General features: G+C 38.6%; 2 protein-coding genes across 3 annotated transcripts; one reads left to right on the top strand and one right to left on the bottom strand.

The window, feature by feature from the left end:
* Nucleotides 1-2,501: 2,501 nt before the first annotated feature.
* Nucleotides 2,502-10,009, top strand: LOC144663392 (uncharacterized). Of its 2 annotated transcripts, XM_078524317.1 has the most exons (3): nucleotides 2,502-2,780; nucleotides 5,633-7,148; nucleotides 7,703-10,009. In XM_078524317.1, the coding sequence occupies exons 2-3, from the start codon at nucleotides 5,789-5,791 to the stop codon at nucleotides 9,103-9,105; spliced, it is 2,763 nt and encodes a 920-aa protein (XP_078380443.1). In that variant the 5' UTR covers nucleotides 2,502-2,780; nucleotides 5,633-5,788; the 3' UTR covers nucleotides 9,106-10,009. The 2 variants fall into 2 exon arrangements, with proteins under 2 accessions (XP_078380443.1, XP_078380444.1); XM_078524318.1 differs by lacking the exon at nucleotides 2,502-2,780 and having other exon boundaries at nucleotides 4,874-7,148.
* A 127-nt stretch (nucleotides 10,010-10,136) lies between these two features.
* On the bottom strand, nucleotides 10,137-20,804 carry LOC144663448 (N-acetylneuraminate lyase-like). The gene is made up of 12 exons (XM_078524403.1): nucleotides 20,771-20,804; nucleotides 20,506-20,645; nucleotides 18,665-18,735; nucleotides 17,102-17,189; nucleotides 16,890-16,947; nucleotides 16,706-16,781; nucleotides 14,550-14,642; nucleotides 13,912-14,057; nucleotides 13,369-13,415; nucleotides 12,715-12,799; nucleotides 12,079-12,118; nucleotides 10,137-10,929 (listed from the first exon to the last, which is right to left on the bottom strand). Exons 1-12 carry the CDS (start codon nucleotides 20,777-20,779, stop codon nucleotides 10,778-10,780), a joined length of 1,005 nt encoding a protein of 334 aa, XP_078380529.1. The 5' UTR covers nucleotides 20,780-20,804; the 3' UTR covers nucleotides 10,137-10,777.
* Between the last annotated feature and the right edge of the window lie 320 nt (nucleotides 20,805-21,124).

Here is a 21,124-nt window from a genome sequence, read left to right as displayed (position 1 = left end):
AGCAGACATCTGTGTACGTTTTTTAGTGTGTTTAAAAGAGTGCGCGAGCGCGAGAATACGCGCGTTGGAAACTACGGCGCCTGCTACGCAGGCTATCAAGCCTGTGTCATTTATGAACACCAGAGAAATAGCACTTTTTTCGCATATTACCTAAAATACAATAGTTCTATCAAAAACCATTCAATATCTGTTCTTATGAACAAACATGAGTATTTCGCTCGTTGGCACTTACCGATAGGTACAACTAGTTTTGAAATAATAAACTGCATGTTTATGGACGATTTTGCTTCAAGTGGTACTCGCATTACTACCTTAAAATTGCTCAAATTCAATATATTATCTGCATTTGACAAAAAAAAACCGATGACATTTTTATAATCTGCATACAATTTCGTAATTGAAAGTTAAATTATTAACCATTGGGCCTGTATTTTGCAATTTGAGTTTGCAAAGAGCAAAGAAAGTACAGTAAAAATCACAAAATAAACCGCGAGGACCATCAAAATTGGAAGGTTTTCTCGCGCGCAAAGACAGGGAATCAGGGGCGCCCTCGCAAGGAATCGAAGGGAAGTCCTCGCGTGCCATTTACGCAGGCTTTTTTATTAGCCACTTCAGTGAGAGATCAATCTTACTTCTTTTAGAGAGATCGCGTGATTGATGTTTACGTGAAGGTATTCATGCCTATACTAAGTCCTCAAAAGCCGTGTACAATCGCGGTAAACCCGATTTACAAGACAATGCGTTCGTGTTCCTTACCTGTATGAAAACACAAATCTATTGTAAGGCATTTACAGAAAGCCGGCAAAATACGTAACACGGCATTATCGAGCGTTAAGGGTTAGCGGAGTCAGAACACGCAGCAATTGAGCCGGCTAATTGCTATTTGATTACAGGAAGAACATAAACAGCAGGAATTTTCATCAACATTTAATGTGTCATTAGCCTGAAATGTAGGCGTTTTTGATGGGCGAGCGTTGGATAACTTTGTTCGCGGATTCTGGCCTTGGAGTTGCCTGCATTGCAGAGTACGTGTCATTCACTCGTTATTATATTTAAATTATAACTGGTTTTGCCCTTTTCTGGCAAGAAACTGTTTTCAGCAGTTTAAACAAAGGAATTTGTTCCCTAGCTTTAATCATAAGTTTAATTATTATGAGGGGGATGTAGAGGGGGGGGGGGGGGACTTACATGACTGGAGAACTGGGGAAAACTTAATTCCCTTACTAAGATTACTCTCCATTTAGCTAGTACATTGTTGTGTGATGACCTGTGATGTTGCGATTTTGTATTGAAAATTAAGTTGGAGATGTTTTGTAATATAAGTGGTTTTTGCTTAGCCGATTTACCCTGGTGGAAAACTCACGAAACGTATCTCTAAATGGCGGCAATAATAGATCCATTAATTAACTTGTTCCCGGGGTGCACTCCCATGATTATGAGCTATATAGGTATGCAAAAGTCCCAGAAGCACATATCCTTAACCACTGCTTCCCCCCCCGGATACTCTCTCAAGTTAAGTTGCTTTCCCTCCTGGGCTAATTTAGAGTTTTCGGTGTATAGAGGTTTCCTTCCAAATCAATTTGAATGGTTTAATTTTCTTGTTACCGAAAGGCAATTATCATAAGAAGGAGAACGGCGACAGTTGCTTTTCCTGCGTCAAATTCGTCTCACAGCTCATTATAGCCGCGCTGATGTGATCGCGGGCAGTTTTATGGTCTGCATTTGATGACCCTTGATGGTCTGGATTAAAAACTGTTCCTGTTTGATAAGTCGTTACTTTTGACATTAAAGGTTCAATATCAAGGATTAACAGAGGAAAATCTATCAATTGCGTGTGGATCAGATCACAGGTTTATCGCTATTCAAAGGCAATTTAGAAAAGCAAGGGAAGTCATTTTAAGACTGGGTTAAAACGATCAAACCGCAAGAAGGAAGTCATAAAATTGATTAATTTACATCAAGAAATTATCGTTAGAACAAACACATAAAAATAATTGATTTGCTGTGAATTTAACCGCATTAAAATGCGAATCCTCCAAAACGTCATCCTTAGCAAGGCGGCTTACAACAATAAGAGGAATCTAAACTCCTACAAACTCGCTTAGATCCCATTATGTTACATCTTAAAAGTATCAACCGACATCAAATCCGTTTTTCATCCCACTTGTGACCGGATAATACTTGGGGCTGGCGTCGCAGACAAATTGTTTTTGATTTTTTAAATGATTGCAGTCGTATTTAAAGCGCATCACCGCTTAAATATATACACGCAAAAAGCCACAGAATTTGTGTTAAATCAGCAAAACTTCTATGACTTTTAAAATTAGCTTACATTGCAACATGTTCTGGACAAGTGTTCAGAAGAATAGAGAGATTAAATTTGAGAGACACTGCACGTTTCTGCGGTGTTGAGTTTCCAAGTATTCAAGTGGATTAAAAGATACCATACTTAGATCGACACGCAAGCGCAAGTAGAAATTCCCCGCCAGTAAAATGGCATTAGTCATACCATTTCGGCGCGCGCAAGGTTCCTATCCTATTGCGAAGTAAATCCCTTTGTGAAAAGCAATTTCATCGAGATCTTTCGATTCGTCGTGTGCTTGTGGTGAAAGGTGTAACTCATCTTGTAATCTCCGTTCAATATTAGCCCCGCCAAAACAAACTTTCCGCCGAGGAAGTTCGCTGGATGACACGACCTTTCAAGTAAATCAACCTCGTTGCTTTCAGCTCATTATGTTAGTGAAGCTTGTGTTGGACATTGCTGTGCCGTCTTTCATAAGGTAACTGCTCAAATATATTCTTCCCTTTAAGAACAAATGAAGCAGGCAGTTGGTACTTATCGAAATCGAAAACTAAACGAAAGTTCGGAGCGAAAGATGGTGAACGTCGTTTGTATTCGAATTTATCAAGAGGATTTTGAATCCGGCAAAGTTAATTTCTTTCATTTCTGGTATTATAGAAGGGGAAGAACTCTTTAGCTTTGTCATGCAGGCTATATTTTTCTCTGAGAATTTTATAAAACTCTGAAAGACTTAATGCTAGTAACGAGCAATAGTTTTAATACTCACGAATTCTTCAATTTGCCGAGTCAATCTTTCAAGTATGGCGTGACTGCCTTATCGAAGGAGGCTATAAAGCTATTATATTTTTAAGTCCTCGAATCCTCCGACATTCAGTCTGTAATTTCAATCGCGTGTTAAGTCCTTTGTCGCGAAAAATTAGAATAATGGGCTTGATTTTAACGCTTCAATAAATCCTAGGAGTATATGCTCAGGTACAAAATATCTCACGAACTCATTTTACTTCAGTGGATGTAGCACAAACATACTAATGGGTTTCATCCACAGGATAAAAAGTTAAATGAGTTAAAAATGACATTTTTGTAGTCGTAAAGTGTTTCGCTTTCATTTGAATGGTCACACACCAGGCGGGTTTCACCCACAGACTTTAAAAATATTAATACAGCTCATTAAAGGGCGACTCGATAGTGAAAGAAAACAAAACTGCAAGACCGTTAATATAACATTAAGTTGAAAAACGTAGATGTATTTCATGGCTCAATTTATTTGAACTAAGAGGTCTAGGAGTTATTCATTACAAATATGCGTGATTTAATATCATCAAAACTGCAAAACCGTTATTTTTAGTGCATTAATAGACTTTTGAACAATTGGTTCTCTAGCTAAGTTATTAAATACACGTATAAAAATCCCCTGAGTGGACGGTCGTGTGTGTAAAGCGTGGTTAATGTTTACGATGAAGGAGATAAGCTCTTTCAAGGGTTTGACGGCTCTGAATTTGCTGTATCGAGTTTTGTTTTTAAAGGCAACCTTCCAAATGTCTGGAGGTTTCAAAAGATTAGATTTTTAGCAAATAAGTAAGATCTCAGATTTGCTAAGCTTTACGTTTGTAAGAGGACATTTATTTTCGGCCTTACCAGTTCGTGATTTTAACTTAAAACGTTTTCATTTAAACGCTTGTAAACAAATTCTTGTTTATAGTCTTCATTTTGTTCATGGTAAAAGTAAATCTTACAGTAGAACTTCATTGATTTCAAACTACAGTACTTCAAAATTTTATACAGTCTGAACTGTTCAGTCAATCATTGCAAAAACAGCAAACTGAAGTCTAAACTAAAATCAGTCTGCAGTACAGGCCATATTTTGGACCGCGACCGAGCGCTGAATCGAGCTGAAAATTCCATCGAGTGTTTTTATAAGTTTAGGGTGAATGGAGAAACGGACAAGTGAGTAGAAGGTTTGCACTGCATGCTACCCAGTATGTCGAATGGTTTGTGCCCTAGCGTTGTTCAAAGATAGAAGGTCTGGTGGCACAACACTCCTTCGTTCGAGCTCCGGCCAAGATAGTTTGTGTTCTCGCCTTTCTCAGGCAAGACATAGCGCCTCTCTAAACCCAATAGAACAAGTCTTCATATCTGAATACCGGCAAAAAAATGATGGACCACTTTAGCTTCGTTTTCTTGTTGTCCCATATCAGACCACGTGATGTTACCCTGAGAATTAGAGACATTAAGCATGACGTTATGCGGCAAATAAACGGCAAACGCGAGCTTGTCTTTAATTTTTTACCTTTTTATCGAATTCTAAAATCAATCCCTCATAAAATTAGTGAAAAAATCCCACATTCACGACAAACACAAAAATTCTCTTTTCCGCGTACCAACGACAAACGGCAGACAGCAGAAGTTGAATTTTTGCCGTTCGCGGTTAAAATAAACGTTCTTAATCTCTCTATTATCTCTTTCAAATTCAAACATATTAACGTGAAAATGAATGGGTCTGAATGAATAAATTCCATATAGACAAAGGAACAATTCTCTGGAGAACATCACGAAATGAGCAATTTACATACGTAGCTGAAGAGGTCTTTTGTAAGATAAACCGGTCAATAATGCTGTAAGAAGGCTGCGATGGAACAACGGTAGTTTACAACCCATCCAAAACAAGCAGCATATACCCCTAGCCCAGGCACCAATGAGCCACCTGCCTCCTCCGCCGGGGTCAGGCTAGGATGGGAGCAGGTTCTGGTTCGACGACAGTGCTAACGTTTTGGTTGATCAGTAGAGCAGTAATTTTTAAGCCTTCTTCACGGTACGAGGTGCATTAGAGACAAGAGAGAGCTGTGGTTCGATAGGTCCTTGAACTGTCTCGTTTGTTAAGTGATTTGTAACATATTTGGAATTCGTGAATGTGTTGAGTTCATTTAGGAAAGCCTTTCCGATGACTTTTAGTTATTGTTTAAAACATTCAGTTGTTTGAAAACACTTTTGAAGGTTGTAAAAAAGGGGTATATATTATTGATCACGTTTCACGGAAAATAAATAGCGCTTTCATAATTCACGAAAAATATAATATTGGCATTTCACGCTTCACGGAAAATAAAAGAAAAGGTTTTGGAAAATCACAGTTCACGGCTACTATGGAAATCACGATTCACGAGGGAAAAAATTGCCATTTCACATTTTACACCCTCATTCTTCGGGTAACTGAAACACTTTCAAAGTGTGTTGTGTTAGACAGGGCCCTTGAAATCCAAACAAAGGCTCTTTAGCCATAATTGTGCCTGTCTATATCATTCTCTGTTGATATTATCATTGTATTATTTATTCTAGGTCTTCGACGACAATCGAAGATTACTCAGAGTTTACAGTCACACAGACAGTTTTGACAGCTGAGATGCCATCACTCCGGTCTGTATATAACACAAAGCATTGAAAAGTAACATAGTCGCAAGTTTACAACCGTGTTTTACTCGGTCATGAGTGAGAATGGATGTTTTAGGAAACATTCCCAGATGTTTGTTTCTCGGCGCAAGACGAAGTCGAAAGAGGATCTTTCTTTCCGCATTAATTATTATAACGCTTTGGCATTTATACCTCATCAACAGTGGAAATTTTATTTACGATCGCCTTCAAGTTCTTCGTGAGGGTATTGTAGGCAAGCCAGCAGCGGAATTAGACACAAGTTTACGATCTCTCAGGTTAAGAGGAAGGTCATTAGCAGACAAAGCCTTGAATCGACAGGAGGAACGCGTGATTATAATTCGAGGAGACGAGAATGACCATAAAAATCGAAATAGAAGAAATGAATTTGCAAGACTTCATACAGCGCTCAAAAGTGAACAAGATGTGGGGAGATATGTCAGCAAAGAAAAAAGTTCATCGGAGTTTATAAATTCTCAAAGAAATATGAATTCTACGGAAAGTAGACAGAGCGGCATTTGCATGGATTTTTACCTTACAGATACAAATAAGAATTCTTATGCGACATGTAAGCCACATAGGCCGACCCTGGACGCGTGTAAATTTGCAGACTCGCTGTACCGTTACGACCCTTCTCTATCGGAATGCAAGACAAATAAAGAAAGCGTCGAAATCTGTTCCTTTGTCACTGAAACTTTTCACAAGAGAACGCTGCTTAAAGCAAAGTGCAACCGTCGAGTTTGTGAAAGACTTGTAAGCAAAATCGAGAGAAAATTTATGACATTTGGTGTTTACAGCATAGATCCAGAAGATGGCGTTTTGAAGTCCGTTGGGAATTTTACAACAATCTCGGAGCTGGAGACTCAACTTCCGCGAATTGCACTGCTATCCGCAAGAAATAAGTTCAACTTTGTATTCGTTAAATGTTTTATTGTTGCAAGAAAGAAAAGTTTGGCGTCGCAACTCGTCCCAGTTCCCCCGCGAGTGACTACACAGGAGGCTCGCAAACCGCGACCTAAAAATACAGTTAACGTCAATATTGTCTTATTAGATTCCGTCTCCAGATCACATTTTTATCGCTCGCTACCCAAAACAGTCAAAACTTTAAGGAGTTTGGCTGGCAGATCGGATGTCGCCCCCGCTAGAGTTTATGATTTCGAGTTATTCCAAGCTGTTCACGGCCACACAACACACAATGAGCATGCGATGTTTACTGGCAAGCTGCTTCCCCCCATAGACCCCAATGAAGACGCACCTTCAGTACGCGCGGATGTGCTTTTTGGGCATTTCAAGAGAGCTGGGTACCAGACGATGTGGCAGGAGGATCTGTGTTGGAAAGAAGGCTGGGGACTAGCCACTGACTTGGTTGCAGAAGACTGGGAAGAGCTGCAGGTTAAGCTCAACGAAAGTTTTATCGACAATACAGGTGACCATGTAAAATAGCGTCTTTGTTGTGGTGTTAAAATGACCCCTTGTGGGAGGTGTGTGGAGGTAGTGTCCATGTGTGGCTGGGAGGTGTCCCCATACTGGAGGTAAAGGTCTAGTGTTCAAATGCAGCCAGGTCACAATGAAACCTTTGTGTGTGGCTAAAGAACTATAAATACTTTTTGTTGTGGCTTCTGTTCTATTCTGTTGATTCGCGTTTTCATTTAGTAGATTTGTTATCTCTTAAAACACGGAAACCATTGTCTTCTTTGTTTGGGTTTATTCTGGTCTGTTGATCGATAGTTATCTTTTTTTCGCTTTTTGGATGGACCCTCGTCTCATTTTTGCCCTAAAAAAATGGAGACGTAGATCGTGGTACTGGATTACTCCCCCCCCCCCCAGCTTTACCAATCCTACTCGATATTTACCTACGATATGTACCTGAGCCCAGACTCTCTTGGGAAGCCCCACGCTCTTTCCGACGAACTCGCGCAAAAAATACCAATTGTATTGCGTTCAGTAGTTAATACTTGTTTTTTCCCCCGCTGTTGTCAGGTTTGACGCATTCAAGCTGTGAGGTGTTAGCACCATTTGGTACTGACGCTCCTTTTAGTGGACCGAAGGGTGATCAGATTTGCTTCAATGGCAAGCTACAGCACAGCTATTTCCTTCAATATTCAATAGACACATTAAATACAATTGCGTCGTCTAAGACGTCGCGCCCATTACTCTCGTACACCGCTCTCAATGTTGGACACGACGACACAGGCCTCAGAATTCAGTCGCTAGATTCTGACCTCGCCCGTTATGTATCTACCGTGGCAAACGATGAAAACACACTGACGATCATTTTAGCAGATCACGGAAATACCTACACTGAGTACACGTATGCTATTCTGGAGGGTCGCTTTGAAATGTTTCATCCAAGCTTGTTTGTGATTGTCCCAAACAAAGTGGCAGATCTTCTGGGAAGGGAGGCTTTGTCCGCGTTGGAAGTCAATCAGCGAAGACTAATCACAATGATCGACTTGCACCATTCTCTACTACCGCTAGCAGGGCCTCTGGCGGGATTTGTAAATCCCGTGGGGTTATTCACCCCCATATCAGCTAATCGGACATGTAATGACGTAGAGCTGAGGACACCTAATTTATGCGTATGTGAAGGGTGGGACAGTCCGACGACGAACGATTCCTTGAAAATTTCCATGGTAGAATTTGCTGTTGGCAAACTTAATAATATGGTGCAGGAGCAGTTCGCGAAGTCTGCAAACGGGAAAACGAAGATGTATCCCATTTTGCGCGCATGTCAAAGACTGCGTCCGCTGCGATTTGTAAACGTTCGCGAGCGCAATTCAAAATCTGACGGTGCGCTCATCACGAGTTTTGATATTTACTTCCAGGCTGGAAATGTCGTGAATCACGCGGAAGATGTATTCCACGTGGAAGTGAAATCTAAAGAGTTGGCCAATCAGAATTCACTTCTAATGGAACTTGTACATTACGATAGACTGACGCTGTTCGGAAAGTACGACACATGCGCAGATGAAGGAGTTCAGCTGAAACTTTGCATTTGTTCGCGTGCGAGTAAAAACAAGAAGACCTCGATAACAAAACTGGAGAAAGTTCCGTGGCTTGAGTACACTACCTTTCTCTTTAAAATCGCAAAAGCCAGAAACATTGGTGACAGCGAATGTTTGTTTCTGATAAAAAGAAATCATAGCTTAGGTCAAAGCGTGGCTTTTGAAATCGCTAACACTTGTCCCGATGAAATGTTTGCGTTGAAGATATCAGCAGACTTTGATAACATGCGACTTTCGAGAACACTTCCCTTTGAAATAAATGTTCAAGCTGGAAGCATTACATTCGCGTTTTCCGCTCTGGCAGAGATTGACTACTGGGACACTTTCATAGACGTAACTGTGGCTATCGACAACAGAAAAACGCTGTTGTTAGTCTGAGTTAATGGGGCTAGGTCACGCTAACTTTGCGTGATTCTGTTACGCTATTTTTTTGCGCGATTCTATCACGCTATTTTTTGCGAGATTCTGTCACACGATATTTTTTGTAATTTGGTCTCTCTAGGTCACGCTTTTTGAAATTCTGTTGGCTCTATGATCAAGGTCACGCCTTTTTTGCGTGATTCTGTCATGCTATTTTAGAAGACACTGTCAAGCTACTTTTTGCTTGATTCTGTGACGCAATCTTTGACATTTCCTGTCTATCATATTCATTGCAAACTTCAAAATTCTAAAACGGTGAAAGGGAAACCAGAAAGCCAAAGGATTGACTTAGACCGCGTTCTCACAAAACTGAACTAAATCTGAGTTTTGTATCAAAAAATAGTAATAGAGTTCCCGGGTTTCGTAGAAAAACGTTTCTCAATCTTTTGGATTTTTTTTTTATAATTTTAAAGTAATATTCACAGACAATTTTAAGTGTAAAAATATGCGTTACCTAGCCCCGTTCAACACGCCAAAACAAAAATAAAATATGATGGATATTTTTATATATCGGTTTACCAAACTGTGGTTAATATAAGGTATTTCTAAACAGATCAAACTGATTTAAAATAATATAAATAACCGTCAATACTAGGACGAAAACAATAATGGCGATGAGCTCTCAAAATAAATGTTGCATTATTTATTAAGGGTACATTAGGCATAATTTATGATAAGTTATTTTGTGTGTTTCAAAGAGCAAGAGAAATCAAGATAATTTATTTTTAAAGGAATATTTTCTTAGACCTTCCTTGAAAAATTCGTTCACGTTTTACCAAATCTGGTTAATAATGACGATTATATTTTTGGGGTTAGCAGGGAATCTTTAATCGAATAACATGTTTCTGTCTGCACTTTCTTGTATTAAATAGCTAGTCTAAAATGTGTTGTTATTTACGACAACAACTAATTACCAGGGAAGGGAAAGTCGTAGGTAAATTATAAAAAAAGACAATAAAATTAATTGGAAAAAAAGACAAAGACTGTGCTTCGTGTCAAACACTTCATTTATTTGGCGAAGTGGTCTCCTTGCGTAGGTTGTATAGGCTGTCACGCAACTTTAAGGAGAGGCGTTGCGTGACGAGCAAAACAACGCATGCGAAGGAGACCAGATTACACCGTTTGATCCTACAAAGGAACCGAAACTTATAGTTAACAATATGATTGTGAGAACAGAGGAACTAATAGCAAAGAGAAATTCTCCTAACTAAAACTATATGTTACGTATGGAGAGTACAGTGATGAAAATTTGTTGACACTGATTACCCAATGAATGGAAATGCCAAGGTTTTTTCGTTGGTAGTAGTCCACATCCAAAAATGGCTCATTTTGATGCAATGTGTTTCAGATCTGCATAATGGACTGCTATGCTACTCGTGAAGTACACGCGAGTTACTCACGCGACCGCGCGTGGTTTGCGTGACTTTTGATGATGTCAACCCAATCGATATCATGTTAAAAACGCCCTAAACCCAATAAAATTGCCAACCGTGTTCCCAGGGCGCTTTTTTTCAAAAGTGGCAGGGGAAGGAAGAAAAAAAGCACCCTGAGTGCAAGGTTGTAAAGATTCTTCGATCTTGTGTCCCAAGTTCTGCGTGCTGTGCGTGAGTACGTAAGCAAGGTCTCTAGTTCACTGATACCAATCAAAGAATCCAATCCTTTCGAGGTCCTTTTTCAGCTCTAATTCTTGACTTTTATCAAGATTTTCAAGCGGAGAACGAGCTTTTCCTAAGTCCAGGCCCAGCATCCTCATAACAGCCTTTGAAAAACAAGTGCGACCGCCTAAAAAAGGAACAAACCCACCCAAGTTAAGAGGAGTGCTTCTAGGAAACAACTAGCATTTCAACATAAGAAATGGCTGAGTCCCGCACTTGTGGTTTCATGGTCAGGGTGACTGCTTGACAACATGGCGACCATAACTTTCGGAGTACTAGTGTTGTCGTGCCCGTTCAGAACCCTTTGAGATATCTTTGATCTCCTTTTAAAACTCCGTGACAGTTAAAAACTATTAGGCCCCCTCTGGACGTTACTTTTTAAAAACAAAATAAACTATAAGCCCCTTCCTTCTCTTTTCAGCCCCCCGCCCCTTGCCAAGAAGGTAGATTATGGCAATTTGTAGGCAAGAAAACAAGGAAAGTAAGCCTCTCATTGACAGTTTTCTTAGAGCTAATATTTGACATATTCCGATGACGGAACGCATGCAAATTCAAATTGTGAAAATTTTGGCTGAATATACGAAGACTTGAATATACCTTAAAAGCCAGGCGAGAGAAGCACGTACTGTCTTTAGTGAAGAAATGTATCAACAAGAAATGCCCACAATTTTTTATTGACTATTTTAAATTTAATAAAGATGTTTTAAGTAGATCTACCAGGCAAAGTAATTATCTAAGACTGCCTTCTGTAAAATTAGAATCTACGAAGAAAGCATTTTATTACCATGGTTGTAAAGTTTTTAATGAAAACCTGTAGTTGTAAATTTTTAAATGAAAACTCGTAAATTTTTAAATTAAATGAACTTGTAATTTTTAATTAAGGTTTTTTTTTTCAATTAGTTTTAATGTCGTTTTAAATATTATCCTTATTGTAATGTTATAATGTAGTTTTCATTCTTATAGGGCCTCTATTGATAGCAGTAATTTGTAATTTATAATTACTGAAAGAGCAACCCTGTTTAAATAAAGGCACTCTTCTCTTCTTCTTTTCTTTTATCCCATATGGTGCTAAACTGGTAAACGTAAAGCGATTGTCTGATCAAAGGAACCATTTGGATAAACTTGGCTTATTACGTTGGTCTAGACGTTTTTTCCCGAGCAGACCAAATTTCTTCTGGAGGTCAAGAAGGAGGCTTCGTTTCAAACTGTAAAGGTTTATACTACACAAAGCTACGGTTTAGAAAAACAAAAAATAAATAAAAACAAAAACACTCACCGTATTTCAAGTACAACTTAACCATGGCTTGAGAGCGGTACTACAGATATGAAACAGAAAAAATCTTACTGATTAATCTAACAAAATTATTTATCTTCACTGTATGTGCCAGTCTCTTTACAGGTAGGAGGCAGCATGGCCTAGTGCCACTAGGCACTGCCGGTTAGGGCGCTGGACTTGTAATCCTCCTCCTCAATTTATCGGACTACGTGGAGAACAACAGTAACTGCTGCAAACTCTGTAGCGCTTGAGACATTGTAAATATTAGTTTTTAGTTTTTAGTTAAGTATTTTTAATATTTTTAGCTTAGCATTATTAATAGTATTTTAGGTATTTTAATTGTGTCCCCAATTAGTCCATAAGGGCTAAACACAAAGACACGGTAATAAAGTTTTTATCTTATCTTATCTTATCTTATCTTATATTATCTCTCTGCCACTAGATGGATTTGTGCTCGGTGGTTGGTCCTATCCACGCTTTGTTAATAGCCAGCTACTCCGCCTCCTGTCAGTTGGGATTTTGTACAAGTTTTATGTTCGATTTGCAATATTTATTTAATTTTAAATTTGTTTATTTATCTATTTACAGTGTCCACAATAAGTACAGCAGTGCTACAAATTGACAAACCACTCAAACCTGTTCTGTTCTCGCTGTCTCCATGTCTCCTTCGTAAAAAGCTTTCATAATCCTGTTGTGTAACTTTCCAGCAAAACCATACGTTCTTGAAAAGAAAAGAAAAATACATGTACGAAGATTTCAATTTATTATAGTACAGTGAGAAAGAACCGTTTTGTGCTATTAAAGATTGAAGACGGGCTTGAAAAAGGTTCATCTACAAACCTATGACATGGTTAGAGATTATCACTAACAAGAGTTATTTTAAACTTAATGAATGTTGAGGATTTTCCAAAGAAAACTGAAACTAGCTTTATCATCAGATAGTAAATGAATGAAACGGAGATGAAATCGGTTTGCGGTCATCGTCGTTTTGCTAACGGCCAGTTCGCTAACATTGTCTCTCTTTGCTCACGCTTATAGAACGAGAAATATTCAGGGTTTTCACTCCCTGTTATTGAAACACTGAATAAAAAAGTATTAACGTCAACACCATGAGAGGTTAGCGAACTGGCCGTAAAACGACTGGAAACTGACGCGAAACGACCGGTTTCCATGAAATCGGTTTTACTTTAGCAATGGTAAACTACTAAACTAAATACAAGTTCGGTGACTTTTGAGTTCACAGTAATTGAGGTATGAAATAGCACATATAAAGAAAAAATGTCGACTTACGATCCTATAGAAGCACGAGCACCCATGGCCAGAGCACTAACCAGGATCTAAAAAAATTATTCATTAAATAAGGAGATGCGCTTATTTTATATCACGACTTTTAACTAAAAGTTAAAGCAACTGTAGAAATTACAACTTTGTTTGCCACTCGTGAAGAAAGCAAAAATTTCTTGACTTTTCACTGACCGGAAACAAAAATTCCATTTTTCATAATAAGACTAAGCAAATGAAAAGTACGCAATTTACGCTTTAATTAAATTTGCTGTAGTCTTTTCTTTTTCGCAGAAAAAAATTCTCATTGACCACACAGGCAATCGTTAGCAACATCCTGTAGCATTTCCTTAAATTTGACAGAAAATAAAAAATTTCCTTGACGATACTGATTAAATTCCCTCGCTCTTCCTTGCCTAGCTAGAAAAAGAAAATTTTCCTGAGTTTTCCTTCAGCCGTGGCAACTCTGAACAAAAGGATCAAAACCTTGCAACAAACAGATCTGCGAGTTGATATATATATAAAAAAAATGTTTATTGTAAACAAAACAACCTCATCTCCACCATGAAGCATCTGAAATCTGCCATCATCCACACAAAGACAGCAGCCTAAATCAAACATGTCAGAACTCGTGAACTTCATCCCAGCGAGGGTTGGAATCTTGTGTTTGGCGGCGTTCAAGAAATCTTCCATCCGAACTGCAATAACAAGCAGAAATTATCTCATTGTTGAAATAGCCTGCGTAGCAAGCGTTCACGCATTTAGGGCGCGCAAAAATTGAGGCAGGGCAAAGAAAGATAAAAAATCTGACTGACTCATTGACTGACTGACTGACTGACTGACTGACTGACTGACTGACTGACTGACTGACTGACTGACTGACTGACTGACTGACTGACTGGACGGACGGAGGGATGCATGAACGAACGAACGAACGAGCGAATGAACAAATGAATTAATAAGTGGGGTGGTTTTGCACTCTTCCCAACTGTGGCAGCTGAAATGTGGAAAACTCTTCATTGGTACGAGAACGTAAATAATTCGTTGGAAAAGCTTTTTGTCCTTATTTGAATGTAACGCGATTTTAACTTAACACACCAAAGTCGTTATTTTCTCAGCCAATCACCCAATGACCTGACGTCTCATTATTTAAATTTTTATATTCAGTACTGACCTGTACATGTACTTACATGGAATGTGGGTCATGACTGGTATGTGGTAGTAAAACAATGGAGTGTTAGGAGCTGCGAGTGAAACCTGCCGAACATAATCCACAAGGCTATCTGAAAATGGAAAGAAAAAATAATAATTATATTTTTTTAACTTGGATTAAAGTAACAACCTTGGTTGTTGAGTATCCTAATTTAACAGACAGTAAATTAATATTTAAGGATTTAAAATCTTCAGAAAAACTACCGGTTAACCAAGATTAAAAACTGTGAATCAGTTTTAGGATTCAAATTTTATGAAATTTTTGACATAGGAATTAATGGGCTTTTCAACTAGACAAGCTTTAAGCCAAGTTCCCCACTTTACAAAAATGTCAGAAAAGGTTTTTTTTCCTAAATGTCGTTCTTTTTAAGTGATGACTATCACTTAATGCCGGCATGCGAGTTGGATGTCCGGATTACAACCTCGTCACCAGGGTCCTCTCCTTTCATTTACTAGATCTTTTAAAACTTTACAGTTTTGTGAAGAACTGGTTTATCTGCAGTAGGATCAGTAGTTTTGTGCAGTGTGATTGATACATTGCGTACAGCACAGACCCCAAGTGCTCATTTCTTTGTGGTATTTGTAAAGGAGAATACTTGCTTACTGCGCGCCATCTCACGTGACGTTTCCGCTCCTGACCAACAACTCGAAGAACTACAAATTATCAAACTTTACCTTACAGGTAAGTCTCGTTTAATTTTTTAATTATCCGCAAACTTTGTTTGCTTTCTTTCTGTTAAAACGGAGATTTGGGTGAGGAGAGAGTGTTGGAAAATAAGTTATTGGATTCGATTAGAAAAAATACGCATAACCATAACATCCGAAAACTCTAACGATCACAGTGAGCTTATTTGAAGATGATCTAATGTGCATTTTCTGAATATAAGTGAACAGAATTCGAAATCAATGAAGCAGACAGCTCTTCATTCAAAACAGTGTAAACAAGACGGCAGTTGACATTAGTACTACTAGCTCATACCCACGCCGGGTATCAAATGTCGTTTATGAAATGTGACTCTTGAATGTAACGCAAATTTTGTTAAAGCAGCAACAACAATAGGAAATCTAATAAATGTAAGATTCCTGGAAGATCAAATTAAAATTCCTAAAATTCTAGCGAGTAAGTTAAATCCGTGGCACACTTCACAAGTTGTCCAGCTACTTTTAAAACATATTAGAGAGGCGCTCGTTAAACGTCATCACTTCTGCATGCATTGCATGCCGTTTATTGCCACTGTTAACTCCTCCTCCTTAACCCCTTCCATATCCTTTCCACAGGGGACCCAAACGCTGTATTGGTTATTCATAATCTTAAAATAAAAATGTTCTTATTTACCTGCATTCCTGTTTTTTTCTTACTGGTTTGGGGGCGATTTGAATCAGAGCAAAGGCGGTTAACGTTGCGAGTTCTATTAAAACGGTAATCGATCTGTCGCAATGTCAATACGACGCGCCTGAAGTTTCAATTGTTATTAACTCAAGTTACTTAAACCATTAACTATTAACTCTCCTCGCGGGGAGTTTTGTGTTTCAATTTAATGATAACAGTTAAAGTAAAACTTGAGACATAATTGAGGCGCGTCGTATTGACATTGCGACAGACCGATTACCGTTTAAAACTCGCAACGTAAACCGCCTTCATTTAAATTCAAATCGCCCCCAAACCAGTGAAAAAAGACACAGAAACGCAGGTAAAAAAGAACATTTTTATTTTAAGATTACGAATAAATAATACAGCGTTTGGGTCCCCTGTGTCCTTTCTAATCTTGGGGCTTGAAAAACAATTCTGTCTAGTCCTCCAGAACAAGTAGATTTTCAAGTTGAAAAAGGTAAGCTTAGTTTTCATGCTCACTTTCCTGATAGACAAGCACCCAGGCAAGTCAACTGCCAACTAAATCATGAAAAAGGTAAAACTAAGATTAGAATGCAACTGCCCTTCATGCTCACTTGCCTGATAGACAAGCACCCAGGTAAGTCAACTGTCAACTAAACCATGAAAAAGGTAAAACTAAGATAAGAATGCAACTGCCCTGGGCAAGCAAAATTTGAGAGCTGCTTGTTTGAAGGGCAAGCTGGAATTCAAGTATTATTTCAAGCCCTACACTAGTGTATTCTCGTATTCATTTTCACATACCAAGAGTTTTAGGTGTGAAAAATGTAGTTGCCAACACTGCTATGGCTGTTGCTCCTACATCTTCAGCATGTCTGGCCTTCAAAAAATTTAAAAAAAGTTAAAAACACACAACATAAATACTAATAAATTTGCAATAATGCCTCCTTAATAATCTCCTTATAAAGTGCACTAAAAACTAGTTTACCAGTTCTTGAGTGTCCTTAAGGTTTGACGTGCCAATCTGTACTATAATGTTGCCAAGCCTAAAAAAAGCAGAAACAAGCTCTACATATAAGCTTTACTAGTATTCACCAATAATTATTGTAATGTCTGATTAGTTTGCTACACAGATTAAAAGAAACAGGCAAAGGTATAAAACAAAAAATATGACAATTAATGTTCAGTACAAACACCTACTTGTCTTTTCCTGCCTGAACCCACTTCTCAGCGAGTTGTTTTCTTTCATCCACTGTCAGCAGTAAACTTTCCCCAGTAGTTCCATTAACTGTTGACAAACAATCACCGATATAAAACAAAAGTCAAGCAGGAAAATCTCAGTGGAATGTGATAAATATAAAAACCAACTCATATTTCTCATTTGACTCACACTCTACCAGCTTTCTTTATAAATGGTGTTTTTAACTCTCAGATATAGCTTATCTTTTAATTTACAATTGCCGTTTGTATCACATAAGGTGTAGAGGTGTTGATGAAACATAGTATGGGTAAGGAGGATAACTGAGTCCACATTCAAGCCTATTGGCACATATATTATAAATACCATAATATCATAGGTGACAAATTACTCCTTAATTTTGGCACGAAATTTTAACGTTAATTTATAATTTCACATGTGAAATTATAAAATTGCCATGGCAACGTAGTTAGCGACAAGATGGCGTCCGTAATGAAAGATATTTAGAGCTTAAACTTTGTACAATTTCGCTTGCATTTCATCTTAGCCAGCTTGCCTTGGCCATATAATAAAACTTTTGATGATATTTTATATTTCAAAACGTCAAAACGACTTCAAGACTTAAGCCAATTACATAAATGGCATCGAGCGGATTTTTGAGCGTTTTACACGAGCACCGTTTTCAGTTCATTCAAGACCGAACTACGGTCATAATGTAAGAAATAATTGACAGTTGATTCATCTTTGAAACACTTTGTCAACAGCAAAAAAGGATCTCTAAAAGGTTTTCTTCAAAGACTAAAAAACTTACGAACTTGAGCAAAATGTATGCTTCAACTTTTCAAAGCTCGGAGTTTGTGATGCAATATACCAGTCAAAAGCCTACGATTTGCAAGCGTAATTTGTCACCTATGATATTAAAATGTAAACAAATGGTATACTCGAGAAATTAGGAAATAATTTTACTTGCATTTTGTCAAAATGCTAATAATTTCCCTCGCCTAAAGGCTCGGGAAATTATTAGCATTTAAACAAAACGCGCGTGAAATTATTTCCTAATTTCACTCGTCACCATTTGATTACCAATACTAACACTCCAGTTTCTGTAGCATGAAGTGACTAAGAGTATACTCTCAGTCACTTCACCACTCGATCAAACCCTGATTAGGACAGACGCGCTTGAAATTATAAACCATGTTCAGGGCAAAGGGGCCAGAAACAATACCCAGCCCACCAGCACACCCTTGTATACATGTAGACCATAACGGGAAGTATCCCTGACCCCAACTCAAAAGGAAAAGATCTGTCATCAGCATTTACAGTCAACTCTCGCCTTGCAGACACCCCGCTATTGCGGACACTCGCTATTACAGACAAAATCCAGATCCCCGGCGAAAGAGGTTTGACTGGAAATGACTCCCACTATTACGGACTCTTGCTATAACAGACACAAAACGGCGCCACGAGCATGTCCGCTATAATGAGAGTTGACTTTTCTGCTTTTGAGAAGGAGTTATCAGTTATTAAAGTTATCATATAATAAAAGCACTTTTTGTCGATCCTACCATATATGCCTGTGATTTGCTCCTTCTGCAGGTGCTCAACATATTTATCCACTGTAGATAAATTTAATTCCCTATTGATAACAAAATTAAAATAAGAACTCAGTCAGTGACAATATAAATAATAATTTAACATTTGTAGTAACAAACTGCAAACATACAGTTGTTGGTATTAGTGTGATCGTCCAGATGAGAGTAGTTCTGAACAGAACTGTTGTTGGTGACTGACGTTTCAACAGCCTGAGCGGAAGTCATCTTCAGAGTCAAGTGAAAAGCTGTTGTCAGTCAACATTGTAACTCTGGTCAGTATAGCTGTACATGATGTCATTGGCTTTAAGATTCATGTAAAGTTTGACAAATTATTAAGTAATTGATCAGTTTTGATCCCTCTATTGTAAGTCAAATTACGTTGTTCTGTTTGTTGGTTTTGTTTACCTCATGAATAAGTCATAAATATGTACTAAGATGCTTGTAGTTGTTGATATTTGTTAAGAGGCATTTGTTCTAAGTTTGTGTTTTAGTCTTCTATAGTAAAAGTAAGTCGTACGTTGCATGTAAGGAAAGTAATAAAACCACAAGCTTCCAAAAAGAAAACCAATTTGGACAAGAGGAATCTCTGTAATGCCCAACTTGTAAGCATGTTGTTTGACACAGGAATGATTAACTGCTGTGGGGATTAAGCAAAGGAATGTAAAGCATGATTGCTGACAATGAGAAAACATTACCGGTATGTGGTATTGGTTTTTGCAGAATTTTAGAAAAGATTTTTGGCAAGATTTTTGTATAACCCCATACTTAATTATGCACACAACTTTGTGTCTCTCATTTTATTCAAGACTGCCGTTTGCGAGTGACGGAATACAGGGAATAATTGCGTTCGACGAAGGAGAACGCATTCTAATCGTGTCGTTTGCCCGACGTCAGTCCCGCGGATATCAATCACCTGATGCCATAACCGTTTGAGATTTTTTGGACTGCTACAAGTGACCTCGACCTCATGCAGGTGGCCTCAATCTCATGTGAGAAGACATTAGAAAGCAATTAATTGCGTCACATCAACGTCACAATGACATTAAGCCGCGAAGACAGCGCGCGCAAAAACAATTCAATTAAGCCGATACCGCTAGGCTGTAAACAATTTTTGCATTCGACGGTAGGAGAACGCATCCTTATCTTTTGGTGGCCTGGTGGTCTCGTGGCTGTCCTGTGAGAGCCATTCTATGTGTCATTCTGTGTATCTTTGTATGTGGCAGATTGGCTAATTAATGACGTCACAGTTTCGTCTCAAGATACCCTGGGAACGAGGTTGATTCGATCTAACGATCTTCTTCGGTTTGCTTTTTCGAGTTTGACCTGTGAGTTGTGCTGGAAAATAAACGTTTCGGCTGTGCTCCCTTCAACAGCAGCAAAAAAAATTTGCTATGCTGCCTCGTGCACTGTTGGATTGAGATTGTTTCTCTGATAGTTTCCTAAAGTGATGTTGGACGCACGCTTTATGTTGCGCGCGCGGTCGTTTCAAATTTGTATGACGATATAAAAGTTTACGTTTGCTAGCCTTATGTACCTATCTTGGGTCGAACGCACTCCCCTAATCTCTGATTATTACTTGTTTGTATGCATAATTAAGTATGGGGCTGTACAGAAATCTTTCCAGATTTTCCAAATGTTCTGAAGGGTGGTTTTCTTATCTTATCTTATTTCTTTTCTCATCATCATCATCATCATCATCATCATCATCATCATCATCACCATCATTATTTTGTGCACCCAACCCTTTCTCCCTCCTCCCACCACCCTCCCCCCTCGACCAGAAAGATATTGTTATGTGCACAAAAGGTACGTACGCTTTATTGTCAAACGGTGCAAGCGGTGCAGCGATTAATCCTTCCATCTTTGGGCATAACACTGACATCTGCCGAACTTTGTGGGACCAAGGAGGCTTTTTTATAGAAATAATACCGCGTAGGCAATTCAAAGAGATTAACTACAAAAAATACAGAAGTAAAACATAAACATCGTCAGCAAAACGAATATAACTGAAGATCTACAGCGATTGATATCCCACATAACGAGGCATTCCGGCGAAATAAAATTTTTTCGGGTTCTTACCTTGTTCATGTTTGCATTTGAACGAGCCGCGAACTTGAACGGAGCCGCGGTTACCAAGGTGTTCCAATATTGTGGATATTAGAGTACTGTTATATGAAGTATAAAGCAAGGCACTCGCCCCATGGTGCTAGCTCCATTCTCGTCCCCAGAGCCTGTGCACGACGAACAAGTGGCTCTGGATGCATGGGGACACTTTCATTGGCCAGATTTTTAACAAAGGAACTTTGAATCTGCAAATCAAATCAACCGTTTTAAAAACCCTTTGTTGCAAGGGGCAACAAAGTGTATAACGAGCATAATTCCACGTATAACCTGAGACAATCAGATTTTTCTACTCCTAGATACAACACTGTT

This window comes from Oculina patagonica, chromosome 8, assembly GCF_052425735.1.
Source record: "Oculina patagonica isolate OP01 chromosome 8, crgOcupat, whole genome shotgun sequence".
NCBI classification, from domain to species: domain Eukaryota; kingdom Metazoa; phylum Cnidaria; class Anthozoa; order Scleractinia; family Oculinidae; genus Oculina; species Oculina patagonica.
This window is presented reverse-complemented; position numbering and strand designations above follow the sequence as displayed.

Excerpts from the sequence above, each read along its gene's own strand:
- LOC144663392 (XM_078524317.1), top strand. The coding sequence starts at position 5,789 with ATGGATGTTTTAGGAAACATTCCCAGATGTTTGTTTCTCGGCGCAAGA. Across the intron at positions 7,149-7,702 it reads AAGTTTTATCGACAATACAG|GTTTGACGCATTCAAGCTGT; the intron begins GTGACCATGTAA and ends CGCTGTTGTCAG.
- LOC144663448 (XM_078524403.1), bottom strand. Across the intron at positions 17,190-18,664 it reads GCAAATCACAGGCATATATG|TTAATGGAACTACTGGGGAA; the intron begins GTAGGATCGACA and ends GTTTGTCAACAG. Across the intron at positions 14,058-14,549 it reads AGTCATGACCCACATTCCAT|TTCGGATGGAAGATTTCTTG; the intron begins GTAAGTACATGT and ends TTGTTATTGCAG.